Source organism: Hydra vulgaris, chromosome 13 (genome assembly GCF_038396675.1).
Source record: "Hydra vulgaris chromosome 13, alternate assembly HydraT2T_AEP".
NCBI classification, from domain to species: Eukaryota; Metazoa; Cnidaria; class Hydrozoa; order Anthoathecata; family Hydridae; genus Hydra; species Hydra vulgaris.
In genome coordinates this window covers 27085001-27097012 of record NC_088932.1, presented here as the reverse complement: position 1 = coordinate 27097012, position 12012 = coordinate 27085001, and the positions used below count along the sequence as shown (strand labels likewise).

The following is a 12012-nucleotide window of genomic DNA, read 5'->3' as shown; positions in this document are numbered from 1 at the left end:
AAAGTTGATATGGAGTGTAAATTTTTTGAGACAGCAGATGATGTACCAGATCCTGAAGATCTCGATGCTAGTAATAATAATTTAATGATATTTGATGATTTGCAACTGACAAAGCAAAATAAATGTGAGAAGTATTATATAAGAGGGAGGCATAGTAATGTAGATTATTTCTATCTTGCACAAAATTATTTTATGTTGCCTAGACAGACTATAAGAGAAAATGCAAATTTTATTTGTTTATTTCCACAAGATTCAAAGAATTTAAATCATATTTATAAAGATCATGTATCGAGTGATATGTCAGAGGATGAGTTTAAAAAGTTATGTAGAACTGCATGGAAGAAAAAGCATGGATTTGTTGTAATAGATTTATCTTCTGAAAAAGATGATGGAAAGTATAGAAGTGGATTTGATAATTTTTATATTACATCTGACTATTTTAAAGATCCTTAAGATCTATAGAAAATTCTTTGAATTTTTAAGGATTCTTGATAAATAAATTTTTTAATATATAAAAATGCCTTGCATATATGTAAAGGGAAACAGTAGTGAAATAATAAATAAATTTAGTTATAGTATTGAACTGGATAAAAATAAACAATATGAAATGGCTCTAGTTGGTTTAGAGACATATTATAGTTTTCCAAATATTGATTTATCAAATAACAATTTTAGATTCAGTCCTGATAATGGGGTGACTTGGTTTGATGTTCTTCTTCCAGTAGGAGCATATGAGATTGATGATATAAATAAGTATATTGAATTATTTTTAAATAAAAATGGTGATGTAATATCAGGAGTTCCAGCTTTAACAATTGGAGCTAATAACAATACATTACGTTCAACTTTAAATATTCAGACAGGATATAAAGTAGATTTTACAACTACAAACTCAATTAGGACTATTTTAGGTTTTAGTTATCAAATATATTCAACAGGTTATTATGAATTTGAAAGTATTGTGAAAATATTAAAAGTGAATACTACACACGTTACATCTAGTATAGTAGAAGATTCATATGTTGATGGAAAAACACAAAAAATTATATATTCATTTTTTCCAAATGTCGGTCCTGGATATAAAATTGTTCAAGAACCGATTAATTTAATATATCAACGTGTATTGTTAGATTCGATTTCAACATTAGTAAATACAATAGGTAATCAAGATGGAAATCAACTTGATTTAAGAGGTGAAAAAATTTCTATTAGATTTCACATAAGAGAAAAAAAAAAATCTTATAATAAAATTACAAATTATACTAATGTTAAAATACATCTTTCAGAAGGACAATTGAAAAAAATTGAAAAAGCAATCAGTGAAAAGACTGGAGTTAGTATTGAATTATCACATTCAGATTTTAATGGAGAACATGCATTAGCTGTAACAAATACAGATGAATAAAATTTCAAAAGCATATGAAGATGGTAAAAGAGTAGTGCTAAAATTAAGCAAAAAACAACTCATGTACAATGCTAAAATAAAGAAGGGAGGATTTCTAGGAGCACTTTTACCTTTCTTAGGATCAGCTGGAAGTTTTTTAGCATCAAAAGTAATACCGTCTCTAGCAACAGGACTTCTTACAGGTGTAGGAGCTGCAACTGGGAACAATCTGATTAATAAAATTGCTGGAAATGGTATTGGTAAAAAAAGATTTTATAAAGTTAGAAATGGAGAAGGAATTAAGTTCACTAAAATGGGAGGTGGATTATTTATGAGTCCATGGAAAAGTGGAGGATCATTAGGAGATGGACTATACTTAAGTGCTGGAAATGGTTATGTGAGAACTGGAGCAGGTCTATTATTAGGGCCTAATTCACCATTTGCTAATATACCTTTTTTGAATTTGATTTTGTAAAAAAAGAATTTAAAAAATCAAAGATTTTTCATGAATCTAAAAAAAATCTTGATATATCATAAAAATGGTATATCATCCTCCGATACATAAATTTATAAATAAAAGTCAAAGAGCTTTTTGGTATGAGAGGCCACTTCCAAGTTGTATTATTAATACTCCTAATTATGGATTAGTAGATACTAGTTTGCCTTGTACTGTTATAAAAGCCTCAAAATCTTATTTTGTATTTAATGACACTTTTGATAATAAGCAGGAATTAATAGTTGATGGGTCTAAATATAAAATATTTGCACAGGAAGATATTAAATGAGCATTTATGTCACATAAAGTTATATCTTTGCAAATAGGTGTAAAAATTGATGATCCTAGTTTTGTATTAATTTCTTTAGAAAATAGTCTAAAATTAAAAATGCTAAGTTTAGATAACAATATTGTATCAGAATCAGTTGATGATATTGTTGTGATTATTAAAAACAATAATTCAATTGAAGTAACAATTAAAAAAGGTGTGATGTATTATGCTATGTTAATTTAGTAAAATAAATAATTTTATTTTGCTTTATAAAATGGAGTATTTAAATAATTCAAATATGAATAAATTATATCCGACTTTACCAAATGAATATACTGAAATACAGCAGATAGATCCTATTGCTTACCGTCTGAATAAGATTAGTGAAATTCAAAAAGAAATAGAAATTGAGAGAGAAAAGAGATTAACATTAAGTAAAAAGTATCATAAGGCAATAAAAGTAATTTCTGCAGTTGATGTAGCGTTAATTGGAAGTACAATGGCACTAGGAAGTGTTGGAATTGGTTTTTCAGCCACAATAGTAGCAACTCCAATAGCTATTGCATGTGAAGGTGCAGCATTAGCGATTGGAGCTCTTTCATTGATAGGAGGTCAAGTGAATAAAAAATTAAATTTAAAAGTAGAAAAGCATGAAAGCATTAAAATACTTGCTAGTTCAAAATTGAATACGATAAGCGATCATATTTCTAAAGCTTTAGTAGATGGGAAAATAGATGATAAAGAATTTGAGCTGATACTTAGCGAATTTGAAAAGTTTAAAGTTATGCTTGAAGATATTAGGACAAAAATTAAAAAAGATATCGATGAACAAACTAAGATATCATTAATTAATCAAGGAAGAGAAGAAGCGATTAATTTACTTCAAATGAGATTTAGTAAATCCGAAGGACGAAGTAAATCTGAAAATATTATTAAAAACAAATAATAACTTAAATTAATTCATACTTGTTAATAAATATGTTTTATCCTTTCTTTTTAGAATGTAGTAAGCGTGAAGAAGATAAGAATAAAAAAAAATATTTGGAACTATTAGGATTTGGAAAAGCAGGAGCTATTATTAAATCCGAAGGATTAATGCGAAGTAAATCATGTGTTACTGAATTACTTCGCATAGGTCCTTTGGATTTAAGATATGATTCAAAATGTCAATATAATTATAATCTTATTACTGAAAAAGGTAATTTTCAAATACCAGATACTTATAGTGATGGTGAAAGAAAAAAACTTTATAAACTTATTTGGAATAAAGATACTGATTTTTATTTTAAAGTAGAAAGTGAAATTAAAGATTATAATAAACAATGGAGTAATGTTAAAAAGAATTATAAATTGAGAATGATAGATAAATATGTACTTCAATTAAAGTGTGACTTTTGTGTGTCAATTAAAGTGTGACTAAAGAAAAAAAATTAATAAAAAGTATTTTATCAATTGCAGTACTAACAGGATTATTAGAATCAGATGACGTCACTTATAAAGATTATGAAATTAAAAATATTATTAATATTGAAAAATATAAATAAAAACATAACATAAAATTCTATGTTTTGTTATGTTTTTTTATTTTTCAATATTAAAAATGTCGTTTTTAAAAATTACTGATCCTGAAAAGAGAAATCAAGCTATTGAAGAATACAAAGCTTTGAAAAAAATAGTACAACAAAATGCTCTTAATGAAAAGATTGGTGAATCTAATTTTAATCAAGGCTTGACAAAGTTGTATAGTCCACTCATTGAAAGTCAATCTGGTATAAGTAAAGGGATATCAAAGTTGAAAGATCAATTAGCACTTACTTTTCAAAATACTGAGATACTCCATATGGATCAAAAGGATCCTTATGCATCTAAGATTGAGATAAGAGAAGAATTAAAACTGTAATTCTTCCAAGTGATCCTAATGTATTAGTTGAAATGTTAGGATTGCGAATAGCTGATTGGGAGGCTGGTAATAATTCATCAAGAAATGAAGCTGTAACAATTAGCGATGAATTACTTAGGCAGGGTTAAAAGATATTAAATAGTAAAGAATATAAAGCAATACAAAATATTCTAGCAGTATGAATAAAAAAAATTGTGTATATAAAAATGATCATCATTAAAAATAAGAGATATATTAAGAAGCATATAATTGGAGGAAGTGGAATTTTCGATACTCTTTTCGAGAGATATAATTTTCGAGAGATGTTTAGACAAGCAGCAACATCAAATGTAACTAAAGTATCATCAGCTATGGTTAAAAAGCTTGCAGCTACTGATTTAGGAAAAAGTGCATTAACTGCTGCTAAATCAGCAGGAAAAGAACTATCATTATCAGCAATAGAAGCTGCTAAAAATACTGCAATAGAAAAAGGAAAAAAATTAATTGATAAAGTATCTAAATCAAATCTTGATAAAAAAAAGTAAAGAGCTATTATCAAACTTGATTAGATCTGGAACACAAAGTAATGAAGCAAATCTTAGTAATTTAGCATATGGATCTTCAATAAAACCAAAGAAATCAATTCGAAGTGAAAATGCTATTAGAATTGAAGAATTAGTTAAAAAAGGGAATGGGCTCAGATTATTTAAAAAATTCATTATTAGATAAAAAAAATGACATTTTCTGAAGTATTTAATTATGATGAGCCAATGAAAGATGTAGGAATTGAAAGATGTCAATATTATGCCTATAATCCGATAATTGGTACAAATCTAAATAGCGGAGACATAAGAATTACAATTGATCAAACTGATTTATATACACTACCATCTAAAGCTTATTTTTAGTTGAAGGGACACTTCTTAAAAATGATGGGACAGGTTATGCTAATACAGATGTAATATCTTTAATAAATAATGGTATCATGTATCTATTCGATAGGATATCATATAAATTACCATCTAAAGATGTAGAGACAATTGATAATCCAGGTGTAGCTACAACAATGTTTGGATTGTTAAAATATTCTAACAACTTTCAAGTTTCAAAGGGATTAAATCAATTATGGTATAAAGATTTCTCAACAACAGCATCGCTAACAGATAACATTGGATTTGCAATTAGGCAAGGAGTAATAATACAAAAACCAACTACAAAGGGAGCATTTTCATTTCGTATACCTTTAAACCACATTTTTGGTTTCTGCGATGATTATGACAAATCTGTTTTTGGATTTATACAAACATTAACTCTTACTAGAGGAAGTGACAATAATGCCATATTTAGAGCTAATAATGTAGTTGCTGGTAAAGTTGTTCTTGATAAAGTAGCATTATACATTCCACAGTTAGATCCATCATTTGAACAAGAATCTAAACTTTTCAGTATGATATCATCAAAAGTAACTATCCAATCAGCTTACAGAGAGCGTCGTCTTAATAGTATGGCAGTATCACAAACTACATCATTTAATTGGCAACTTAGTCCAAAGGCATCTTCTAAAAAACCTAGATATGTCATTGTTGGATTTCAAACAAATAAGTTATTAGATCAAACAACAAATCCTTCATTATTCGATCATTGCGACTTGCAAAATATGGAAGTTGTTGTTAGTAATAAAAATTATCCCAAACTTAACTATAATCTATCATTTCCAAATATGAAGTATTCATTAGCTTATGGTACTGCATCTGATTTTAGTAAAAAAATTTTATGGAACTAGTGACTTGATTACAAATGGAAACATTCTATATACTGAATGTAGAGGTTTATTTCCAATTATGGTTTTTGATGTTAGTAATCAAAGAGAAAGATTAGATTCATCAATAGTAAATATATCAATTAATGCAACATTTAATACTGCAGTACCAGCAAATACTATGGCATATGCTCTTGTAATATCAGATAAATTATTAAACTTTCAATCAGATCGAAACAGGCTTACTCAAATTCATTAATTTTATATAAAAAATGAATTAAAAAAATTTTTTTCTTTATATAATAAAAATGTATTATACTAGAAAAGATTTACAAAATCTATTGAGAGAAAATAATATAACAAAAACATCAGACAATAATGTAACATTATTAATGCTAACTATAGATAATAAGTTGATAGATAAAGATAAAATAATGTCAAAAGTAGTTGAATCAACTGATGAAAAAAGGCCTGTTGGTCGTCCTAGAATTCATGAAGTAAAAGGAGAAAATGTAGATAAAAGACCTGTTGGTCGTCCTAGAATAAATGAGATAAAATAAAAAAAAAAGAAATAGATCCAAAATATGAAAGATTGAGATCAATTAAGAAAAAGCCAGTCACTATTAAATTAACAAACGTAGACACAGGGGAAGAAATAGTATACAAATCATTATATAGAGCTATGAAAGAAACTAAACATGGATATGAATATTTTGAATCGCGTGATGGAAAGGTTGATAATGGATATAAGATTGAAGTATTCAATTCTGAAAAGTTAAAAAAAATGTAAAAAAATTCTACATTGTAAAAATATTTTTTTTAAATTAAATTAAAAAAAAATATTTTATATATAAAAATAATGGCATTTATAACAATTGAATCATTTGATATTAAAAATTTATTTGTAAAAGATATTCAAAGCTGATAAGCCAGTTCCATATCAAAAATTACAACTTACATATAAATATCCAACAGGTGCTGGTCCTGTTCTCATTAAAACATTACCTTCTTTTTCCTATGGTGTGTGTGAAAATAGAGATTTTAAAAATCATAAACTTAATGGTTATTCAATGTCATTTGTATGTGATAAAGAAAAATCTGATGAACAAGAAAAGTTTATTGCAATGATTGAATCTATTGAAAAATTTTGTAGAGATCAAATTGAAGTATATAAAAATAAGATAAAAAATCTAAAGTTAATCTTGATAATTTAAAAATTTTAAGATATAATGCAGATAAACATACAATAATATATGTAAAGTTATTTACAATTAATAAATATTTATAAATAACTACAGTTTTCTGTCGTAGAAAAAAATTAAAAAAAAAAAAAAAGTGAAGTAAATCCTTCGGGTCAATGTAAAGTAAATCCGAAGGATTTTCCTGAAATAAAGTAAAAACAATTTAAAAAAATCAAGTATTTAAACAAAACAAAACACAAAAAAAAAGACATTTAAGCAGTGAAAAAAATCAAATCAAAATTTTTGTAAGAAAATTAGTAAAAAATTGTATGAAAATTATTAATATTTTTATTCAAATCCCTTGTCTACGTACTTATACACTTTATTATGAAACTTTTGGTAGAGTCAAGTTAGTTAAATTAAGTATTGTCCTCCTAGGCAGAGTTATTGAGTACATTAAATAAATAAGATTTATGGTTAATGCAATTTATATTTTGATAAGTCATATGACAAAGTATATACATGTTACCGACAGTGGATCATGACAGATTACAACCGATGATCAGAAAAATTTGTCATTTTTCATCTTGTCTTGAACAGTAAAAAAGTTTAAAGTTTTTCCTTAAGTGTTATGCATGCCTCATAACTAAAGGCATTAAAAAATATAACTTATGAGCTGAGCATATTCTTTTAAGAAGTATAAAGACCTTGGAAATCTTATAATTAAAAATGAACCATTTTTGAAATTTTTGAATAAATAACTTGTTACTCTAGCATTAAATATCAGAGATCTGAACTGATCCTACAAATTAAAAACTATCACAGCAATATTAAAGCAGAGATATTTAGATGTAGTTCATTCAGACTAGACCAATAGCCTCTACCTCAACACTTTTACCTATTGCAAGATAAAATAATTATGTTACTGCGGTAAATAAATCAATAGTATAACAGGAGGACCAATGATGACATAATGATTATTAGAAATTATCCTATAATATTTTAATATCAAATTTAATGTTGCTGCTTCTTCTGCTACTGCTGTTACTCATTCAGGCATGTTTGCGCAAAACTCATGGCAACCAATATTTATGCATCAATTCAACTATGGCAACCACACCCCCAGTTTATGGAGAGAAAGGGTCACAGCACTTTTTGTATAAGAAAATGTGAACGAAAGTAAGTATTTAAATAGATATTTGCATACACATTCGTTCATATTTTACAATTTTATATAGGTTAGATAACTTATGTAAACTTTAAATTATGCAATGCTAAAACATATATCAAGTTTTACTTTTACTTTAAAATTGGATTGCAGCAACAATTTCTTATTTTTGATTTATAGCTATTATTTGATTTTTTTTGTTCTGTTTTATAAAGTTTTTTGTTTATTAAATAGTTTTAAAACATTCTTCAAACAAAACACCTTGGTGACCAAAATGGTTAGCTTGCAGCATTCTGATGTAAAACTTCATGGTTCAAATCCTTGCACTTCCACGCTGTTTTCTTTTTATCTTTTTCAATTTTTTAAAGTAAAAAATAAAACATTTTTAAAGTTTTATAGATATTTTATCACTTTTATAAAGTTTTACTATTAATTAAAAATTGCACTTTGGCAAAATCTTTTTTATATTGATTTATAACATTTATTCGTTGTTTCATAAAACTAATTCGTTTTTTGTTTATTAAATAGTGTTAAAAATTGGCAGATTAGTGTGTCTTAGTGACCGAAGTGGTTTGTTTGTTCTGCCTTTCCCAAGTACAACACAATTGTTTAAATCATGTTGCTTGCACATTAATTTTTTTTTTTTAATCTTTTCTAATTTTCTAAAATACAAAATAAAAGGTTTTTAGAGTTCTACTGATGTTATATATAAAACATATATAACAAACAAAAGGGAGAGAGTTTTAAAAAAGCTTAAAATTTCAATAAACATCAAATATTATATATTATTTAGAATAACTGCTTCAATGTTTTTTATTCATAACTTTAGACACTATGTATAACTTTCCTACTGTTTACTGAAAAAATAAGGAATGAATATAGAAATGGTCAGTGTAGAATAGACTTACCAAGCCCCATGTTTAACAGGTCTGGACAGCTATTACTTATATAATACTGGTTGATTAGACATTATTGAAAATCATGAAGAGTAAACAACATTCAAATCCATAATGTAAAAGATTATTAAAAACTTTAATTGAATATGAATTAGTTGGAGATAAAAATCAATAGTTAAAGGAGTGAAAGCAAAAATCATTGTGGTGGAATGAAGAAGACTAGTGGAGATAATTGTTTGTCCCACAGACAATTATCTCCACAAGTGGGACAGATAACTATCTTCACTACTAAAAGTAAGATGGATATTTTTAAAGACTAAAGGAAATTAATGAACCACATGCATCTAGAATATGATGTCAGTAAAAGGTGAACAATGTTCATTTTGAAAGAATAGCAAAAATAACAGTCAGAAAAGATTATAGAGGAAGTAATGATCTTTCAAGTTCAATAAATATTGCATCAAATTATTTTCTTTTTCAACACAAACTGAAAAGATAATGAATTTACTTGCATTATTGTTCATCAAATTTTTGAAAAGTTAAAAGGACCCATTAAAAAATTAAGGATCCATATACTCCTTAAATTTTTACTTTTAAAGGCTCGAAAACTATAACAACAGCTTTGCTGATTCAGCAAATAACAAATGGTGGAAGATTTAAATATTGTTTAAAGTAAAAAAAAAAAATATTATAAGAAAAACCTCATCAGAACTGCTTCCAACATTTTCTTTATTAACATTTAAAACAGACAGTGCTATCTAAAGTAAAATACGGGATTGATAAAAAACCAAAGCAGATATTTCTAAAATACTGAATATTAATACATTAATTTTACAAAAAAAAATCTAGCCCTAAATCTAGATTGATGTGCTGATTAACAATTTAATCTATATGCACATAATATCCATTTATATCAGACCCTAAAAAAGTTTGAAAAAAAGCATAATTACAAAAAAACAAGCATAATTGCATATAACTACAGTAATCTTCACTTAAGTCATTGAGCACGACTATTTTCCAAACACCAATACTGTTGCCGTAGAATTAGATTTTTAAGTCATCAAGTAGAACTATTTTCCAAACACAATTTTTGTTGCCACGGTAGCGGATGATGACTTCATCAAGCAAGGCTATTTTTCAAACATAATTACTTTTGCCACGGAGGATGTTCAAGTCATTGATCATGACTTTTTTTTAAACATATTTACTGTTGCTTGGAAGAGGATGTTTAACTAATCTATTTCTATTTTCCAGACTCGATTACTGTTGAAATGGAAAAAAGATGTTTCTGGAATACATCTGGGTTTTTAAAATCAGATGTCAGTTAAAATCATGTGATATCGAATTGGAAACATTTTAACATATTTAAAAAGCAGTATTCTTATTCCTAATTTTAGTTTTTCTTAAATGTTAAAACTTATGACACTTATAGAATAGTTTACAATGTCTAGGCCACAATATTAATGCTTTATTTATAAGTTCTGGAAGAATGTTTTATCCCACATCTTTTATATGCAGAATAAGTCCAGTAATAACTTTTGTTTGTTGTTTTTTTTTAACTAATTTTACATATAACCCCTTTTAAATTAGTCAATAGGTGCATTATCTGTTGAGTTAAGTGTCTACATTTCAGGATGAATAAATTTGATAATTTAGTCAGTTAAAAATTTAATGGTCATTTTTAAAGACTAGATAATCTAATTTTTGAAGACGAGGAATCTTGATGGAAAGTCAATTTTCAGTTTCTTTAATTTCATCTTTAATGGTTTTAAAACACTCCCTATATAGTTATTTGAATTAATATTAACTCCTGCTTATACAAATATTATAAATGTTAATCCTTTAGCACCAAATACACCCATATCATGACAGCTTTTTGAAAATTTTTTTATTTTATAAAAGAGTACACTTCGTGTTTTTTGATTTTTATTTATATAAATATGTTTAGATTTTTGATCACAATCAGTAAGGTGAAATAGTTTTACATCTGTTCTGATGATTTTTATCCAGTTTTTTTTAACAAACCCATAAAGTTTTTTTGATCATGTAAACCTTTTCTAGATCGACCAGGTGATAATATATATACACATCCTTTTAAAACTTATTTTTAATTACATTTTCTAAATTTCTATATAATATACATTTTTATAATATTTTAAACTCTCATGATAATTTAGAAGTAGGGAAAAATCTTTTAAATTTTTCATCTGTGAAACTTATTGTGAATTTAGCTTTAATTTGTTGATGTCTACATTTATCTTTTTTGTCATTAAAATTATCTTTATATTCAATTCTTGCCACATTTTAAACTCTACTTATAGTGGTTATTGAAACTTTGATTCCTTTTCTAACAATTTCTTAAGCATTCTATACCGATATTTAAAAAAAAGTTAAAATATCCAACAAATGTTTGTGCTTATTATTAATATTCAAAGACAAAACATGTCTTTTAACATTTTCTTGAATTTTTTTTGTCTGCATATTTTACATAAACTTTTACCCCTAACTACTTTAAATATGGGATTTAATGTCACACATTTAAACATCACTTTCTATTGTTTAATTAAAAAGTAATTAAATCATAAATGTATTATTAGTACAATGTCACATGATTGTATAAATCCATGAGTGGGTTTTAAACCAACCATGGTTTTCTGGAGTACGACTGGGCTGGCTGATAATTCAGAAATCTTTTAGGCTAATCAAAAACAACATTTACTGTGTGACACAAACAGCACAGACTTACACTTATACACCTACACGCACCTGCAGCTTTACTGGAAGTAATATTTTTACAAGTATGTTCAATTTAAGTTAATCAAAAATGCTTGATAGATAAATTTCCTAATGTAGAAATCAGGTGTTCATCATTTTATATAAAAAAAAATTATAGATTAAAATTTAATTAGAGATCACCTGTTCCAGAAGAATCTCCTGTGCCTTGCTTTTATTTTCTATATCATGTGCTGGAGACTTTC

The 12012-nt window shown here is 26.4% G+C and overlaps 2 protein-coding genes across 2 annotated transcripts in view; one reads left to right on the top strand and one right to left on the bottom strand.

Moving 5' to 3' along the window:
• The first annotated feature begins 4764 nt into the window (after window positions 1-4764).
• Window positions 4765-6048, top strand: LOC136089766 (uncharacterized). Its single transcript, XM_065815851.1, has 3 exons — window positions 4765-4855; window positions 4939-5703; window positions 5792-6048. The coding sequence occupies exons 1-3, from the start codon at window positions 4765-4767 to the stop codon at window positions 6046-6048; spliced, it is 1113 nt and encodes a 370-aa protein (XP_065671923.1).
• Window positions 6049-9594: 3546 nt separating this feature from the next.
• The window catches only part of LOC136089765 (uncharacterized), a 17321-nt gene continuing 14903 nt past the window's right edge, over window positions 9595-12012 (bottom strand). The window contains exons 6-8 of the mRNA XM_065815850.1: window positions 11951-12012; window positions 9736-9792; window positions 9595-9612 (exon numbers count right to left, since the gene is read on the bottom strand). The exon at window positions 11951-12012 is cut by the window's right edge and continues 179 nt beyond it. Of these exons, the coding sequence (XP_065671922.1) occupies window positions 9595-9612; window positions 9736-9792; window positions 11951-12012 (137 nt within the window). The remainder of the gene's footprint in view (window positions 9613-9735; window positions 9793-11950) is intronic.

What these genes read in the sequence shown, in the direction of transcription:
- LOC136089766 (XM_065815851.1), top strand. Translation starts at nt 4,765, where the DNA reads ATGACATTTTCTGAAGTATTTAATTATGATGAGCCAATGAAAGATGTA. An exon ending in TGCCTATAATCCGATAATTG is followed by an intron (nt 4,856 to 4,938) that starts GTACAAATCTAA and finishes GCTTATTTTTAG; the next exon opens with TTGAAGGGACACTTCTTAAA. An exon ending in AAATATGGAAGTTGTTGTTA is followed by an intron (nt 5,704 to 5,791) that starts GTAATAAAAATT and finishes ATCTGATTTTAG; the next exon opens with TAAAAAAATTTTATGGAACT.